The 20,200-nt window shown below is 39.8% G+C and overlaps 1 protein-coding gene across 1 annotated transcript in view; it reads right to left on the reverse strand.

Annotated features, from left to right (window-relative positions):
• Positions 1–2,071: 2,071 nt before the first annotated feature.
• Ptchd1 (patched domain containing 1) overlaps positions 2,072–20,200 on the reverse strand; it is a 57,160-nt gene continuing 39,031 nt past the window's right edge. Inside the window, exon 3 of the mRNA XM_070040717.1 lies at positions 2,072–8,104. Within this exon, the coding sequence (XP_069896818.1) occupies positions 6,450–8,104 (1,655 nt within the window). The 3' untranslated portion in view covers positions 2,072–6,449. The remainder of the gene's footprint in view (positions 8,105–20,200) is intronic.

A 20,200-nucleotide genomic window follows, 5' to 3' on the forward strand; every position in this document is an offset into this window, starting at 1 on the left:
ATGCAAGGCAAGTGCTCTACCACTGAGCCACCTTCCCAGCCCCCTTTCCCTTTTTTTGATAGGGAGTATATCAGTATTTGGCTGTCCACTCTGAGTATTTGAAGGGGATGGTTACTGTCATCTTGAGGCTATGTACACTTTGCCATAACATTGAGAATGTGGTATTCCTCCTGAGAGTTCAGAGAGATCCATTTTTGGTCCTGCCCTGGAGGGCATATTGAATTAGTAATGAAACATGAATTGGTAATGAAGATATTGTTGCAGAAGAAATGAATGAATAAATGAAGACTAAATCAGTATTTGAAAGCTTTGAGAAGTTCTTGCTTTCCCATTAGCCAAAATGTGGACACCAGGATTGTACTCCTAATGAGGTCTTCCTTAAGTAAGGAGAGTAGATCACAGAGACCTTTTTTGGATCAGATGACAACTATGAACCCTTGCTTGGACACATCTTTTTCATTGAATTTAATCTTGAGGAGCTCAGAGATTCTCCCTTCCCCAAGTCATTTATGACCCCCACATTAAGACCCCATAATTCAGGTATGTGAAATGTGGCAGTGAAGTGATAAGACTAGAGAAAGAACAGAGATGAGTTCTGTATCTGCTTCTAACTGGCTCTGTGGCTATGATTCCACTTCTCCTGATTTGTTTTCTCAGGTGAAACAAGAGGAGTAGGGTCACTTTGACCCAAAACTTCATGTGATGCCAATATTCTGGATTGAGAAGAAGCTGGCATGTACCACAGGAACATTATTCCTTCCACTATTCCGCCCATTATTCCCCTGTGGGCTGCCTGATTGTTACACATTGCTTTCTTCATGCTTTGAGAAGCCTTTCCCCATTCAGGCAATTTCTTATGAACCGTTGTGGTGCTGATTTTAACTAAAAAATATGCACAGAGACCATAGATCTCTGGTCCCTTTACTTCTTACTCTTTGCCTGGCACAATCATGGAAATCAAAGAAGATTTCAAACATCACCTGAGCAGAAGGGAGAAAGCAGCTGAGAGGCAGGCTAAGGAGGACATCCTGACATGTTCTATGCAGGTGAACAGATTCTTGCTCATTCCCTTTGCTCTTGGCTTCCTCTTGCATGAGCAGGAAACAGAAACAGCTGTAACCACCATAGGGAGGAACTCTGCCATGTGCTGGTTGGAGCCATTCTTGGTTCTTTCTAGCTAATCCACTATACTATTAATTTCATGTTTTTCTTTGTATTAGAACTTTGCTAGGCCTTAAAATATTTGGAACTTGTCCTTCAAATGCCTGGTGCTTTTTATTTAGCACAAACTTAAAAGTAAATTTTCCAAAGGGTGCATCCAAATGTCTTCATACCAGCCTGGTATAGATGATAATCTGCCCCACCCCACCCCACTCCCACCAAATCCCAACATTCCAGTGTTCTGGCTTCACAGTTCCAACCCCAACATATAGCGCTTGCACCTCCTTTATAATTGTCCCACTAAATGGTGATTCAACATATAGCCCTTGCACTTCCTTTATAATCGTCCCACTGAATAGTGATTCAGTCTGATTTTCAGTATCTTTAAATGACCACCAGTAATTAGTTACCTTCTATGGTGACCCATTGCATTGTATATATCTGTGACCTTGGGACCAAATCTACTTTGTAGCTGTGTGTGTGTGTGTGTGTGTGTGTGTGTATTTTTTTGCCAGTCCCAGGTGGCCTTGAACTCAGGGCCTAGACACTGACCCTGAGGCTCTCTTGTTCAAGGCTAGCACTCTATCACTTCCAGCCTTTTCTGTGTATGTGGTACTGAGGAATCAAACCCAGGGCTTCATGCATGCTAGGCAAGCACTCTACCACTGAGCCACATTCCCAGCCCTGTAGCTGTATATCTTGAACCCTAGCTATTCCATGTGTGATTGACAAATGAAAGAAAAAATAATGTCTACAGTTCCTTTGTCCCTTCTCTTCACTAGCCCAAACATCTTCACCTCAAGTACTGACTCTAAGAGTCACAGATAATCTTTTACCTGATTTGTTTGCTCTTGTGTCTCCGGTCTCTAGAATAGGATATGGGCATGATGAGGCACTCAATAAATAGTTTCTGAATTTAAATATATTTACTGTTATTATCCCCATTTTTACAGATGAAACAGCAGCAGCAACAACAACAACAACAACAACAACAATAACAACAACAGAGATTCACAGAGGCCAAATACTGCTACAAGCTGCAGGGATACTTTAATAGGATCCAAAGGAATAAAGCCATTATGAGGAGGATACCATTTGTGCCCAAGAGGCTTTGTCTCACAACACCCCCAAGGCAGCTCTCCATCCCAGCTATTCCTGGGAGGGCCACAGCAAAAGCTCTGTTGCTGGGGTCGGAGGAAAAGTAGTGCCATGACTTCATAATGCTACTTACAATTTGGTGGTGGTTATCTCAAATAAAAAGGTTCTCAAGGGCCTTGATTAGAGCAGTATATTACATAACTAACTGTAGCCATGGAGGATAGCATCTGATTATCTTACAGCTAACTGAAAGATGGACTGGGGCAGAAGAGGCGGAAGCAAAACAAACACAACCAAGAAGCATGAACTAAACCAAAAGAAACATCAGGAAAAAAGAAACCCCAGAACCAAACAAAACTTCTGAGCTAGAACAATGAAAAGGGTTTTTATCTTTTTTAAAATTACTCTCTCTCTCTTAATTTTTTGAGACATTTTGTTATGTAGCCCAGGCTTGCCTTGAACTTACTATGTAGCCTTGGCTGGCTTCAAACTTGTGATCTTCCTGTCTTACTCTCTCAAGTGTTGAGATTTTTAGGCATGTGCCATCGTTCTTGGCTTCAAGAGAAATTTTCATGAAGGTTTACCTTCTATTTTCTCTGGAAAAACTGTTCCTTTTAAAAGTCTGAGGCATCTTTATGCTACTTGTTGGACCATTATGGTAGGACTAAACAGTGGTGTCTTAACAAGTATCATTTTTCTCCTTGAAAACTTTTTAAGTTTCTTGTGAGTTTACAGCTGCTGAATTCCACTAAAATGGAGAGGATGTCATTAACTTTGCCTTGGCTTATTTTTCTTATGAAGGCTAAGAAAGCCCAACTATCACAGTTTTATAGTTAACCAGGAGAAATATTTTTTGATGAATTGATTTTTTTCTTTGGTAAACAAACACCAAACACCAACTCAAAACCAATCAAATAAGTTTCTTTGGTAAAGTGGATATTAATGTCTTGGTTGGAATTAATTAAAGAAAAAAATTCAAGTGTTTTCTGGGATCATACTTCCCTTTTTATGGCAATTCAAAAAGTAAAAACTTCAGGAAGTAAAGACTTAAATTTTATGGAGGTGTGATTTTGAGATACTTCTAAAGTTTTCTCCATGGTGAGGCTAAACCAGCGCTGCCAGAGCAATAATTCGTAATTAATATTAACAAATAACAGTTATCTAACAATCAAGAATAAATCTTAGCATGCATACAGTCCCCCAATAGAAAAATTCATTTCACAGTCAGAATTTCATAAGTCTTGATTTCAAGTGCTGAAAAGAGAAAGTTGACAAGTTTGAAAATGCCCTTCATTTAAAAATACAATATCCCAAGATACACAGAGATTCATTCAAGTTGGAAAACTTCCATCTGTCATAAAACAAAGTTCCACATTTTCATTCTGGTTGACCAAATAGTGATTAAAAGTTCCCCACAAAATCCATTTTACTTGGTAGTTGGGGTGTGTGTGTGTGTGTGTGTGTGTGTGTGTGTGTGTGTGTGTGTGTGTGTGTGTGTGTGTGTGTGTGTGTGTGTGTGTGTGTGTGTGTGTGTGTGTGTGTGTGTGTGTGTGTGTGTGTGTGTGTGTGTGTGTGTGTGTGTGTGTGTGTGTAGAAAGAGAGAGAGTTAGTTTTGTGGAGTCACTTTATGCTGAGTGCTCCACATGTGTGTGTGTGTGCGTGTGTGTGTAGAAAGAGAGAGAGAGTTAGTTTTGTGGAGTCACTTTATGCTCAGTGCTCCACATGGCACACATGAAATCAATGGCTGATTTAGAACACACTGCTTAGAAAATGATTTAACAACATAGGACTTAAGAATAAAACCAATCCCTTCTTCAGTAATTTCTTTTGTGTGTTGGTCCCAAGGCTTGAACTCAGGGCTTAGGTGCTGTCCCTGAGTTTTTGTGTTCAAGGTTAGCACTCTACCACTTGAGACATAACTCCACTTTCAGCTTTTTGTTGGTTAATTGGAGATAAGCGTCTCATAGACTTTCCTGCCTGGGCTGGCTTTCAACCATGATCCTCAGATCTCAACCTCATGAGTAGCTAGGATTACACGCGTGAGCCACTGGCATTCAGCTGATGTGTTTTATAAATGGTAGCCTATTTGTAGGTCCCTAGAAGAGAGCATTAATTGAAGACCTATTATGTAAATTTGCCCTTTTGCCAGGACTGTACTTGTCCTCAGATTAAAGCTCATTATGTTCTTGAGCAAATAACACATTGGAATGATCACTTAGTGAGTCTGGAAGGGAGACTGGACAAGTGTGTAATGCACATGAATTTAGAACTATGTGGCCAACAACACATGAAATAGAAAGCACAGGTGCATTTGGTGTGGTCATGGAATCACTGGGGCTTGCTTTTTTTTTTCTGTTTAGAAATAAAGTGATAAACCTAAATCCCAAACATTTTCATTTCTATTTCATCTGACACAATAAAACAATGTCTGTTCTGCGGCCAGTAAAGTCGTATGTTCCTATGTTAGAAATGTATTCCAAGGGATGGGGGAATGAATAGCTGTGATCTAAAATGAAATCTAAAATGGACCTGTTCTGTCTTAGACAGACTAGAATGTTAGAGAATGGTGTGACCTAGGTGAGTTTCCTTATTCTCCTAGGTCTCAGTTTTCTCCTTTGCAGAAGATGGGGGAAGTGACACAGTCTATCTGTCTGCCAAGGTCCAGAAAGGTAAGGTGCCTTTGAGAAATCCTTACTAGTGTAGATAACTGAAGAAGCTACATCTCTAGTAGCTTCCCAGTTTGGGCTTCAATTTTATAGGTTTAAAGAAATACAGGGATCTAGCGGCAGCATACCTATCCTGTTCAGATCTAACCCTTTCTGTTTAGCTGTAATGAACCATTTCCCCCTGTAGATTGTGTGAGTCAATCGCATACATATCTGGGCTTGTTAATGTCCAGATGGGCTTGGTGATGAAGTAGAGATGTGACAAGGGACCACATGGAGGGTGAATGAAGTACGGCCAGTTAGCAGCAAAGTTTGACTGCTGTCATGAATAGGTTTGTATAGGTGATTATTTTGATTCCCCCCATCAGTTTCCATCTTTCTTTGGCCTTTATCTCCTGGTATTTCTACAAAGTTTCTCAGTGTCAGCATTTAGACTTACCAAACCTCCTCTCTAAGCCTGTCAGAAGTCGCGTCTCCTAGCAAAGACAGACAGACTCTAAGGTGGTAGCTATGACAAATACTCATTCTCATTTTCCCTTCCTCAGGTGTGTGGGCAATATTTTGTGCATCCATGCAAAATGGCTTGTAGGGTCAAACAGCTGTATGCTGACTATGATTTTGTGGTTAAATTGAGGGATACTGTCTTTAGGTTCACGTAGACACCTGCTTTTCTCCCCATCATGCCAGGTATTTTGGTTTGGCTTTACGGTCTTACATTTCCAGAGCTTCTGCCAAGAGCTGTAACTAATATAGCAGACTCATTCAGTGACAAGTGACAAGATATTCCAAAATAGAATCACCCCAGTTCTGTAATGCTGGAGTTGTCATTGATTTCCAGGTGTATTAATCAAACCATACAAATGTAAGAAGTTTTATCAGTGGGGGAATATGACAAATTCATTCTAGACAACAAAAATACCTCACCCAGGCAAATTTAGGGGTGACTCAGTCTCAGTTCATGGTCGATGGCCACTCTACCGTCTGCTTCTGAAGTTCTGGCTTGCTTTCGTTCATCACAACTTTCACAAGTATCTCCGTGAGTGTTAAGTAACATAGCCAAGACCTCAAGCCACAGATCCTAGCTAGAGCTTGTGCTCTGCAGAAGTTTTGGAAGCCTTGTTATTTGAACAATGCTTAAAGCTATTTTTGCTTTGGCAGCTGACCTTTCAATCAGTTGCTTTTATCCCAATGCCAGCAACATCTGCAGTGTAGATAAAATAGGATTCTACTTGTTAATAAGCTTCCTTCTATTTGATCTTAGCTTAAGAGACAGTAAGTCTCCTAGGGTCTCTGTGTGTGTGTGTGAGTGTGTGTGTGTATGTGTATCTCAACAACCCTTTTGTTTTAAAGGTGAAAAAGATGCCATGCCCATTATCATCCCATTGTCCTTTGTCCTTTACTTTCTTTTGTTTTGCAAAGCCTGTTATCCTTTCAAAAAGGGAACAACTTTGAGTTGAACTGTTTCATTAACATGATCTCCTTGTTCTTGACAAGACCTAAGGTGAAACTGTCAAGCAGATGTGATCACACGGTTGTAATTTGGTCAACCACTCGGGTACTACCCATATCCGCCATTTCTACGCATTCAGCATCCTCACGGTTTTCAGGATTTTTCTTCTCTTTCCTTTTTTTCTTAGAGGGTGGCAAGAAAGTCAGTATCACAGGTAAAATGGCAAAGCAGTGAAAGAAGGTGACAAATGCTATTAAAAACAAGCACCTGAACAGTGTACAGGTCAGATTTGAAGGCACAGCTGCGAGAGGAATCAGACCAACAATGTAGCAGAGGTAACTCTGTAAAATAGCTACCCCATGCACTTCTAGGGCATTTTTTACCCACTTAGTTCTTGTGAAATCCTTGCCCAAAACAAATGTGGATAACAGTGGAGCACAATTGTCAATTGTATAGTTAATTCCATAGATCAAGCATAGCACAGAAATGCAGTCCAGTTGTACTTTCCATAGTGTCATGAAACCTATCACGCCGAACTCCACGGACACAACTGTTATCGTGATCCAGACGTTAATCAGAGAGTCTGCCACCAGGAATGCCGAGAAGAAGAGCAGGAACAAAGCACTGATGCAGGAATTGTGCAGGGGAGCTCCCAGAGAGGATGCATATCGATCCATGAACACAAAAGACGGATTAAAGACAATGAACTTCACCTTGGAGGTGACTGAAAGTCTCCTCAGGGTCTCCAAGAGATCATAAAGTTCTTCTCTGTTTGTTTCCATGGTCTTGGCCACCAAAAACATTCTGGAGGCCACTACATCAACCTCATCATTATACTTTTTAGAGAAGATGATATCTTCTTGAAAATGTGAAAATTGGGGGGCTTTCAGGAAGGAATTCCTCAACATGTCTGTGAAATTTTTCTTAGTCAAGCCAGTGGAGACATTGAGTTTCCGAAGGTAATTTAAATAGCTTTCAAACCAGGATATCCGCACAAACCCCTTGGTATATTCTAGAACATCTTCTTGGACACTAGTGTTCCAGTACTCTATGGACTCATAAATGTAAAACCCAATCACGGGACTGTAGTTGCTAAAGTACTTTTGCTGGGCAGTAGTGTACTCGATGGTTTGTGTGGCGGTTGCTACGATGTTACTAAGGTCTGACCCTTCACTGACCTGCAGATAGCCCATTAAGGCAAAGGAAATATAAATAAGATAAAAGAGAACTACAAAAGGCTTGACATAGGTGTTGGTTATCCAGTCACAGTAATAGCGTTTGAGGAAACATACCAATAGGTGACTCTCGTAAGTGTTTGCTTCCTCGCCTTCAGCCGTGTCCTCACTGAATCTGGCTGTCAGGAAAAACCTGTACCATGCTGGTTTCTCCTGCAATACCTCGGGCTTTGGAACTTTCCTACAGAAGATACTATGCTGGTAATTGTTTTCTATGTAGCCAGTGAACACCAGGCTGGAACCATAAAACGAGAGTACATAGAGGTAGTTGAAGAGGATTGCAATACAGGAATTGCAGCAGAAAATCCTGGCTGCCTCAATGTTCGTGAAAGGGCTGGCCCCAATGCCAAAGGTGACCAGGTACATGGCAGTGGTGAGAGAAAAGGAGAGCATGGAGTCTGCATAGACTGCTGCAGTTCGCTCTTTCACATGTTGGTCTTCTCTAGTTTTCCTCCAGGAGGATAACATTTCAAAAGTCCCATATAATCCATGACCTAAAGGGAGGGGGAGTAGAAAAAGACCAGAGCGTAAGTTGAAAGTACTAAATCTGTTTAGGAGGGGAACCAACTTGAAGGAAGACTAATGGGCTATGGAAAGACAACCAGTGCTAGTGTTGCCAAGCTTGGAAATGCCTAGCGATTCTCTGCTATGGGAAGATAGGTCTGGGTGTTGGTGAATTCTAAAAGTGTGTGTTAATGCTATCATGGACCAAAGAACTTCCTCAGGTTCTCTCTGCTTTCCAAAAGCTTTGGCCCGTAGAAAGCTGAGTAGAGTCATGCTTGGGTCTCTTGGGGGAATCATCTACCTCCATTGTTTAGGGATGTTGGTGTGGCTGGGTGGAACAATCGAGAAAAGATACCTGGGCTGTCATCATTTTGCTGGCTATCCTCAACCTTCTAGGTGAAGGCAGAGGAAGACCGTGGGCAGAGGGTTCAAAGATTCCATTTTCTTACATTGGCCAAGTGGAAGGCTTTAGTGAGAAAGAGGCACTGTATTTAGTTTGAGTTATGACAGGAAACTAAATCATAGCCTCTTTTTTTCTTTCCCAAACATCAGGGCAGGAAGCAATAAATCTGAGAAACAAAGGCAAGCGAAATAAGAAAGAACAAATCTGACTGAAGAGGAAGGAAGGAAAAGAAAACACAGAAGGAATACGATCCATCGGAACTCTACTATTGCTAAAAATGAGAATTCCACTTAAAGGTTTATGACTTGCATTTTATCTTTTGGCCAATTTTAGTTGTTCTTAGACGATGCACCAAGCAGGCAGTGACTGCTGGCTTCTCCGCACTCTTTGGCAGTAGGCTCTGTGGGACAGAGCCAGGTCAGAAACCGCTTTCCTTAACTGTTTTAGTGCCCTTGCCTTTCTGAGTAATATTCCAGCAACAGCAGAAGAGTGGAGGGACAGGTAGTTCCCACATTCTAACTCCATTCTGCAGCCTAGCTTCTGCTATATTGGATGCAGACATTCCCCTGCTCAATCCCCGCCTGGATTTCCAGCATCCCAGTCATTGAAAAAGCCCATCAAAGTGACCCATTGTGGCTTTCCATAACCCATATCTTGGCACTGGGATCAGCAGATCCAATTTTCTGCTTCCACACCTTGGTATATTCAATCTCATTATTGAGCATAACAAAAACCTTACCCTGTGGTACAGTGGTTTCGTTTTGAAAAAGGCATTTAAAAGTGCCAGTCCGTGTGAGTGAAGTGAGTTGAACCACTGTCATTTTGCATGTACAGTAACGGAGGACACAGTTCCCTCCCCCACCCCCGATGCCCAGACTGGTATTTCTATCCTTAGTGTGAAGTTCTGGCCTCAGACTTAAATGCCCATTCTGGAGTAATGAGCTAGGCCTGTTGCCTAGAGGAATTTGACATTTATCTTAATTTATTAGGCATCATTTTACAGCCACTTTTAAGAGGTCAGGTCAAGACTGTCAAATTGATTGCTAGTACTGTGTCCCTTACTGCATTGGTGGCCTCTAAACTCCTTGAACATAAAGTAAAAAGTGTTATTTGTTGCCTGAGAGCCCGTTGTTCATTATGCTTTATGTAGTTCACTGTCTAGTCTCAGGAAGGAAAACTGTGTATTAAATGTATTTCCCCTGTGTTCTTAGGGACCAAACTGACTTTGATGGAAAGTAAACCATCCCTTGACAATGAATAAAAAGTAGATACTTCTGAGGCATAAGCACCTTGGTACAACAATACTGACGATTTGATCTGGGGGCAGGTAGACTAGGTAAGCATTGGAAGACAAAACTCTCTGCAAGAGCTTGCTGAAAATGGCAAGTCATTTTCTATGATGTTTACTTGCTAGGAACAAAAATATTTTAAAACAAGGATTTTGTACTGAGTTGTTAAATATGGTAATAAGACAAGGACGCATATGGCGGAATAAGAATTAATCATATAGTAGAACTTGAATTAAATCTGTTTTGCAGTCATTTTAAAACTTAAGTTTGATGTTTTATGAGAGTGTATGATGCTGACTCTTGTTGAAAAATACAATAAGAACCCATTTCTTACCTTACTGGTGACTAATTATAGAAGTTAACTGAGAAGTAGAATTAGAATTAACAGAGCTGGTAAGGTGACATGCGTGAGGCTTGAGGGTCCAGAATGAAAATAATCAAACTCAAGTAAAGATAGAATGAGCCTGTTAGCTTGTCTCTTGAGTTCTGTTGCTGCATTTTAAATGCCTGTCCTTCTCTAATTTGATTTTTACAGATTGAATCTGGATTGGTTTTGCATGTGTTTTTGGTTCTGGGGGCAGCTCCAGAAGAATTTTAATTTTATCCTTAGGTGCTTCTGGAAATAAGGCCTTTCCTTTATTCCTTTATCTAGGTATGCTCGTGCATGTATACTAAGACCCTCTTAAAGGCCACAGAAGCCCTGAGAAACACTCTGTTCCATCTGATCACCCATCATTTGTTGCTAGTGGTCATTGGCTTTGCTACCATTGTTCCTGATAGGCCAAATTCTTGTTTCTCAAACCATACCTCTCTAAACCCCAAATTGCAATTGCACTTGTGTAATGACTTAGAAAAGCCCTTTGGATTTCTAGGACAAGTGCTGATGCCGTAACTGCGCCTCCTTTCCATAGCTCAGTCAAAGGAAGGCTGAGCGCCAACAGAGCTATGGGTACCTCTGAGGGATTAACAGCCTGGAGTGCCTACTTGGCCCCAGACCCAGCTCACAGCTGGGTATTTATAGGCTGAAGAGGTTGATCTATTCCCTTAAAGCAAAGAGAAATGGTGAAGCCCTTGTTTCCTGGCCTGGCCTCAAGGAGAAACACATTCTAAGAACTCTAGGACATAGGGAACACCCTGAGCTCTGGGGAAAACACACACAAAACACCCACCTACTCTGCCAAGAACTACAGCTGAATTTCCTTTGGTTTGGGCCTTCAAAGGTATTGTTTCAATTGCAGTCTACCCTGGGACAGTGGGCTGCTAAATAACTTCCCTTAGTTCTGGATTATAAGTCAGGATGGACAATGGACTGGGAAAGTAGTAAAGAGGAAATGGCATATAGGAAAATTTCACAAAGAGTAACTTCGTAAAAATTTTCTCATCAGCCTGTCCCGCATTTATCTTCGATGGCTATGACAGAAACTGGGGGGGAAAAAACCCCAAAGAAATATAGAATTAAGAAAAAAGCTTTTGCTAAGTTCTTTTCCTTTCCCCTTTTCTTTCTCGGACGATGGGGCCCATCTTTAGCCCTGCCATCATTCATAGTCCTCTTCATTCTGGAACTGGAATCCAGCAGGAATGACTGTCAAGCTATCCACTACATGTGGATTGAAGACACTTTAAAAAGGTTCCTTACCAGCAAAAACATTGCTGTTTGCCTTGTCCTCTGGTTTGAAAAGTTCACTTTGAAGTAGAATCCTGTTTACAAGGACTCCCTGGTAGCCAAGCTCACAGGGGTGGGCACGAGGATGCTCCCTAAATGTAAAATCCCAGGCAGATTTTGACCTTGATGACAACCAGGAGCCCCTATGATGGTAATGGGAGTCATGGCTCATTATCAAAGGGCTAGGTCATAACAAGATCCCTACAGATAAAGGATTGTATCAAAGCAGCACAGAAAGGACTAACCGTAATGTTGGAAGGAACTAAAAATCTAGCTAATCCTCTATTGTTGTGACTCTTGGGCACACTCCCTGATTAGGTCTTGCTTTCACTCTGTCTGTTTTCTGGGTGGAGCCCAAGTCGTCAGAGTTGTTTATAATCTACCAAGGCAGGAATCCACTAGCAAATAGTTGAGAGTTAACCTAACTTTACCCGGTAGATATACTTCAAGGAGAGGTGTTTGTAAAGTGAATCGTGTTTTCAGTTTCTTTAATGGTTTTGCTATCAGAAGGAATCTGGGTGATTTGTTTCAGCGTATTTTTTTGTCAGTGAATAATTATGAGTAAACTGATCTACTTTGTACATTGAGATTTCCTAAGTGTGATACTTCTGCAAGTCCAGATTTTTCTGCCTTTCTCAGTCCACACACACAGAGGCTGGTGATGCCTTTGAATGCTGGATTTGTCTCACATTTAAATCCCTTCCTCATTACCAGGACTTCCTCAGCTTGTGTCCCTCAAATTGAGGAATGTCTGAGAAGAAGATCAGGTGAAATGAAATGGCTTGCTGATAGACAACCTTTGAGGTTGTGTGTGTGTGTGTGTGAGAGAGAGAGAGGGGGGAGGGAAAAAGGGAGAGGAGAGAGACAGAGACAGAGAAAGAGGAAGGGAGACAGACAGACAGACAGACAGACAGAGAGACAGAGAGAGTGAGAGTCCTGGGGCTTGAATTCAGGGCTTGAGCACTGTCCCTGAGCCTTTTTGCTCAAGACTAGTACTCCATCACTTGAGCCATAGCTCCATTTCTGGATTTTTTGTGGTTAATTGGAAATCAGAGTCTCACAGATTTCCCTGCCCAGGCTAGCCTTGAACTCTGATCCTGTGATCTCAGCCTCTTGAGTAGCTAGGATTATAGGCCATGCGCCACTGGAACTTGTCAATAACCTTGAAATTTTAATCTAAAAACATTTAATAGCATGAAGCCATTTATAGCATATGTGGAAACAAAATGACCATATTCTCCTTGGAAATCCCAAGGATATAATATATAGAAGATAATTCATGAGCAGATTCTGCTTCTGACATATTTTATTGTTAGGCAAGATCCACTAAGTAGCTCGTGTTTATAAAATGCTTTTCTTTCAATGACATCCACATAAATTCATAATTTTTGTTTTTTTGAGAAGAAATTTAAAGTGTATATGTGTCTGGATTGAGTAAGATCTATTTTCAGAGAGATGTTCATTAATTGGGTTACATTTACACTTTGCCAGTTATAAACATTTACTTTATAAGCTGAATTGTTTGGCTTATCCTAGCCTGTTTTGTCTCACAGTTAAGAGTAAGAGTAAAGGTGTTCTCTGCTGAAGTAAAGACAGATGCTCACATCAAGGGGAGTATAGCATCTTAGTCTTTCTACTAGAGACTTGACACATTGTGGTTGTTCTAACATGGCATTAACTTTGAATCTGAGAAATAATTTTCCTTTAATAGATAGTAGCCACAAATGAAAGTTCAAGAAATGGATTTGTTGCTGGGCATCAGTGGCTCATGCCTGTAATCCTAGCTACTGAGGTGTCTGAGATCTAAGCATGGCCATTCAACGCAAGCCTGGGTAAAAAGGCCTGTGAGACTCTTTCTCTCTAATTACCTACCAAAAAAACTGGAGCTATGGCTTAAGTGGTAGAGTGCTAGCCTTGAGCAATATCGGGGATAGTGCCCAGGTGCTGAGTTCAAGCGCCAGGACTAGCACATACAAAAAAAAAAAAAAAAAAGAAATGGATTTGCTAAGAGATCTTCCTTGTTTAAAGATAAAGTATTTAACAGGGCTATGTCCATATATACACAAACTGACTATAGTATGGTATATACAGAGGTAGATTCCCATGCTGTAACTCCTTTGAACAATTAACTGACATTTTAACAAAACAATTACCAGAAGGCTGAATCATGTTTTGTCTGAGAGTGGTAGGAATTAAGGGAGGGGGAATAGATGAGTAGAGAAAGGAATGGTGGGTGAAGACATAGTATTCAAATGTATATATGTGAAAGTAGAACTAGATAACTTGAGAGGATAGATGGGATTGGGCCGGATGAGGATGGAGATGGATAATGGAAGGAGTGACACTGGTCAAGATGCATCATACTCATAAATTGATATGTTGAAGTCCCTTTGCACAACTAAAGATAATAAAAATAAATTTAATAGAAAGATAATTTAGATATTGTGTATATAGGTACTATATAAAACAACTGTGTATAAGCATGACATGTAATGTATACTATGGCCATTGTGTGATATCTTTTCATATAGAAGACTTATATAATATATAAACATGTATATGTAGCATTTTTAGTAAAATCTGTCTTATATATTTACATATAAAGTGATTGAATGTATAGCATATATTACTACATAGAAAAACATATATGTGGCATTTTTAGTAAAATCTGTTTTATATATTTACATATAAAGTGCTTGAATGTATAGCATATATTACTACATAGAAAAACAGTATTTCTATGTAAGTAGTCAAATAATTTATATATTGCATCATGTTATGAACACATTGTATACATATAAATATAAACATGAGGTATATATCATATATCTCTAATATAGCTAATATATGTAGTATGTATGCAGATTATACACGTATACATACACATGACATGTATAGTAAGCTGATGTGGAATTTATTTTACTGATGAGGCAGAGAAATGTCAATGCTAATGTGTCAACACAGTGAAGGAGCTAGAATTCTTCTCTTGGGGCCCATGTGTCTACATTTTAGTTCTTGACTAGTATAGTAGTAAAGATTAGATGAAAAGCAGGATTTCTGTGACAATAACTATGGATCTGCTTGGGCTGTGAGCTCTTCATGGACTCATTGGGTCAAAATCACCCAGTTCTGACGTTCTGAGCTTGCCGTCCTAATGTAGATACCAGGTGTTTTCCTAGCTCAGTGTTGCCAGGGTTGCCTCTGGTTGCTTGACCTTCGTGGTTTTGCTAATTCCCTACTCTCTGGGCAAGACCACTCAGAGATACCTGAGACCTGAGTTTAAAAAAAGCCCCCTGCATTACTCTACAGGATTGAGTTTTACAGACTCAGGCCTGTGTCCTTTGTCCTGGTCTTGTCTTAGCTTATAATGAGGACTAGAACAAAAAATACTGTTTTGTTTGTTCTGTTTCACAAAGCTATTTATTTCTGTCCTCTTGCTTCATAATATGATTGGTGGAGCACAAGAATAAAATGATGAGAACAAATCACAAAACTAGATTACATGATCTCTTTGTAAATTACTCCCATATGACTATAGGCTATTACCAAAAAGTAGGAAACAAATTTTGAAAATATTATGTGGAATGACTCACTTGTTTTAAACAAGGTGTACACAGAAATGTGAACAACAAAACTGGTACAAACATTTTCCTAGAAGCTACTGAACTTATTGTACATAGAAGTCAAAATTTTTTCCACGTTACTCTAATATGCTCCTATTTTGTTCATGCATATTGCTGCAAATATTGGATTTCTGCAATAACATGTTAGGTTGGACCATATGAATTTACCATTTTTGTTGTTTGAAAATGATTGGATATTGGCACCAATTTTCTAGGTGAAAAGTAGTCGACAATATATGATTTAAACTTTATTATTATCTAGCTGCCTTTTCCCCCATTTTTCTCATGACTTTGTGAATATAATCAGAACATAGAGAACCTTTTAGATTTGTTAAAGGGAAAGCAGTTAAGAGTTGCAACTTCTTGTACAATACAGTGCACCTTTTGATGAGTTTCATATTACTATATCATATTTCAAGTGGCATTATAGGAGAATAAATTTTTGGAGAACTAAATCTGGTTTCTGCTAAAAATACACACTCTTAGATTATATAGCAGAAAGAAGCCAAACTGCTCTGCTATTATTCCCTTCCTGGCACTTAATTCCCTTCTGTCCGTCTTGAGTCTGGATCAACTGGGTATATCCCTTCCTGCAGAAGGAAGAGGGTTTCCTGGATTTGACATTTTACCTCCTCAAACTTTACAAATATTGGAAATAGCATTTGTCGAGTATTTTCCATTTCGTCTAAGTTCCAGGGCTCAGGTATCTTGAGAAAAGGCAAAGCGACCCTTACCAGCTAGCCAAATAGAAAGCAATACCTAAACTATCCTTCACCACAACTTTCAGTTTCCTCTTTTTGTGCTCAGAATGTACAGGAAGCAAGAAACTCCCCATATGCACAAGGAAGAAAACTTCTCTTCTGTTCCTTGTATATTCTCCAATATTCCATTCCTTTCTTGATTTATGTATGATCAACAAAGCTGTGGAAATATTAAGCCTGTAAGGAAAGCTGCACATACAAAATCTGTGCCAATATCTTAAATCATACCCAACTGGAGAACAGTAGTATAAATCCTCATCCCAGAGAGGAAACTCTCAAACAGATAACAATGATGCTTACAAATGGCAATTCCGGTACCTCACTAGCTGATACTAATATAGTTTGGAAAGAAGGGGTACAGGGGGAAAACAATCTTCTTCTCTAAATTATAGTAACTGAAAATGTCAATGAGCACTTGTAATACTACAGACCTTTTAGAATTTCAGCTCCAAATAAACTAATCTGACTCATTTGGACAGAGGTTTTGGCAGAAGGAAGATTGTCTAATATACACGACACTGATTAAAAACATTCTAAATCATGATGTATCTCTGCTTACATCATTGCCAAAATGATTCATCTGTGTAGGATATATTCTTACTGCCGGAGATGTCACATATCATCTTGGCTAGAAACACACAGTCAAATTCCCATTATGGCGAACTCTCAGAGTTTATCCAAATTCTTTCCTCTTTTGGAGTTTTGTTAGGCTAATACAGCTTGACACACATGGTCTTAAAATTTTCCACTCTTAAGTGTATTGCCATTTTGGCATTTGACTAGACCTTGTCTTACGTGACCAGCGCTACACTGAAAATATTTAGATTGCTGAATTTCAAATCTATATTTATCACATAGACTTGTTGATAAGATAAGGGAACTTCTACATTCTAGACTTTTTCTAAGGTATTTTTCCTCTAAATGAGGCTATCCATAGTTGATTTCATTTGATACTATATTTATAGAACATTACTAAATCAAGAAATTTTCCCCTAAATCTGCATAGGTAAATCATTAGTATTTTGTTACTTACAGGCAAATTTAATTTAACTGACATATAGTGTAAAAATCTGAGCAATGCATTTCTTCTTGGTCATTTCAAATAGTTTGTCATCAAAAAAAGCAAGGCTAAACATTGGCCTGGAATACAACATTTATGAACCTGATCTTGCTTATATTTCATTTTACAATCATACTCTGAGAATGAAGCATTTATTTGAGAAATCCAGAAGAGCAACCGTCCTAAATCCAGGCATGGTTGGTTTTATGAGCATATTAACCATCCATTACATTGTGAAAAGTATTTATTGCAAATGGACCTTAGCTTCTAATATGCGTAGCTCCCTTTCATGTTGTGACTAAGTAATTTGAGAACACTTTGGGCTGAAAATGTACAGAAAGGTTGCACACTGATTGTCAGCAGGGAAAACTGCCATCCAATCAATGCATGTAGTATTCCTCACAAATTGCAAACAAGGGAGTATTGGGCACCTACAGTGCCTGTTCTCTTTCACAGCAAATGCCTGATTTTTCTGCATCGAACTCTGACGTCATGCTCAGTGATACTCTCTGTGGAGTTATGGAACTACCTACTCTTTCTGGATTTATGGTTTTAAGATATTCTTCTGCTAACATCACCATTCCATCCTACCGGTCCCTTTTCTCTTTCCCTGGACTGATACAGTCAGTCATACTTTGGGGGGGAGGGGTTGAATTTTACTTACAACATTTAAAACTTCTCTACAGGGGCTGGGAAGGTGGCTCAGTGGTAGAGCGCTTGCCTTGCCTGCCTGAGGCCCTGGGTTCGATTCCTCAGCACCACATAAGCAAAAAGAAAAAAAAGCCGGAAGTGGCGCTGTGGCTCAAGTGGTAGAGCGCTAGCCTTGAGCTGAAGAGCTGAGGGACAGCGCCCAGGCCCAGAGTTCAGGCCCCACGACCGGACCCCAAAAAATAAAATAAAAATAAAAATAAATTAAAAAAAAACTTCTCTACAAAGTACAAAGAGAAGTCTTAAGAAGTATGAAGTATTAGTCAGGTGCTGCTGGCTCATGCCTATAATCATAGCTACTCAGGAGGCTGAGATCTGAGGATTGTGTTTCAAAGCCAGCCTGGGCAGGAAAGTCCATGGGACTCTTTATCTCCAATTAACTAGCAGAAATTCAGAGGTGGAGCTGTGGCTCCAGTGCTAGAGCACTAGCCTTGAGTGGGAAAAACCCTCAGTGACAGCACCCAGGCTCTGAGTTCAAGTCTTAGGACACATACACACACACACACGCACACACACACACACACGCACACACACACACTATAAGTGTTGTAGTTTTATTAAGGAAAAATTTTAAATTTTTTAGTTTTATTTTACTTAGTGAAGTTCAAGTTTTGTGTATTGCTATTTAAGAAGCTTTGCATATTGCAATTTATTTTATTTAGAACAGTTAATTTTGGGACAGTTTAAATAGTGTAACCTGGTGCTCACTGATAACAACCTGGATTGTCATAAAGCCATCACTGACAGTACTGTTTCTAGTGCCCATATCCGTTGCCCCTTCTCCTAAGAACTTTTTCTTCTTCTTGTTTTCATCTTCCTACAAAGGCAACATAAAAAAAAACCCTACTATTTTGAAAAGGAAAAGCCAAAAAAAATTTCCCCCAGATAATCAAACATGAGACTAATCATGAGGAAAATGTCTTTTTTTTCTGAGTTTTTGACAGACACTTTTCCTTATTCTTTTTTTTTTTATTGTCAAGGGGATGTATAGAGGGGTTACAGTTACCTAAGTAAGGTAGTAAGTACATTTCTTGTCAAACTTGTTACCCCTTCCATCATTTTTCTCCTACATTTCCTTCCCCTACCTGCCCCCTCAAGTTGTACAGATCATTTTCAACATATTGTCTTGTGCATGTTGCTGTTGCATTGGTTCCCATCTTGTCCTTTGTATCACCAGAAAATATCTTAACTTAAAACCTGACTCTTAAGTTTCTGCACAAGCTCCTTACTCTTCAAGGAACCACCCTGTATCCCATGAGTGACCCACATGGTTTTAGGATAATTTTTGCCAGTCCTGTGGCTTGAACTCAGGGCCTGGGTGATATGCCTGAGCTTGTTTTACTCAAGGCTAACACTCCACTACTTGAATCACAGCTCTACTTCCAGCTTTTCTGGTAGTTTCCTGGAGATAAGCAATTCATGGACTTTCCTGCTTGGGCTGGCTTTGAGTCATGAACCTCAGATCTCAGCCTCCTGAGTAGCTAGGGTTACAGGCATGTGCCACTGGCGCCTGTCAGTTTTAGGATTATTTTATTATTTTATTTTTATTTGTTTATTTTTTTGTCAGTCATGGTGCTTGAACTCTAGGTCTAGGCACTGTCCCTCAGCTTTTCAGCTCAAGGCGAGTACTCTACCACTTGAGCCATAATGCCACTCTGGCTTTTTCTGCTTCTGTGGTGCTGAGGAATCCAACCCAGGGCCTCATGCATCTGAGGCAAGCACTCTACCACTGAGCCACCTTCCCAGCCCTAGGATTATTTTAAACAAGTAAATTATGGTGTCTTCCTAACAGACTGAGCTCAGGAAGAAGGAAAACAGATGACATGTTGTTTTAAGTAGTGACAAGTGAACTGATGTAGTAAATTCTGACTTCTTAGTTACTCCACAGTGCCTCACTTTTCACAAAAGCTACAAGTTTATGCTTACTGACTAGGTCTCAATTCCCATAAGCCACGGAGCACTAAGCAGAATGTAATTCTGCGGCCTTGCATCCCCAGTACAGTTTATCATTTAACCATAATGCAACTGATTGTTCCTGAGGATTCTGTTTTCTTTTCTCTACTTTCTTCTTCTTTTTTTTTCTTTTCTTCTACTCTAAAACAGGACATAGGTAGACTGATGAATTCAATCATGGTTATTTCCCAGTCAGCAACAACAACAATAATAGTAAAAGGTCAGTTCATTTCTCATGTTAATATCTGATTCCAAATGACATTGGAATTATGCTAAAGAAATGGATAAGAATTTACCCCAGAATGAGATCAAATTAACTGCTTGAATCTTTGGCTCCTTTCCCATCAGGCAGGCTGGACATACTGTCTTTGATAATGAATAGACAGAGGAAACTCTGTGGTGACCGCTGTGGCTTTGTTTTGACTCTTGTCTCTATTAAGGAATTCCTGTAACCCCCCACTCTGTGCTAACACTAGAAACAAACTGTTACCACAACTGTAAAACCATTCTCCTTCGTTCATACCAAGAAAATGAAAAGAAATACCTTCTTCGAATCATGTCTCACATGCCACCTTCAAGGTTCTCTTGCATTGATCATGCCCTTTCTCATGATGCTCACACAAACC

The sequence above is a fragment of the Dipodomys merriami genome, unplaced genomic scaffold (genome assembly GCF_024711535.1).
Source record: "Dipodomys merriami isolate MVZ:Mamm:240054 unplaced genomic scaffold, mDipMer1.0.p SCAF_3, whole genome shotgun sequence".
NCBI lineage: Eukaryota > Metazoa > Chordata > Mammalia > Rodentia > Heteromyidae > Dipodomys > Dipodomys merriami.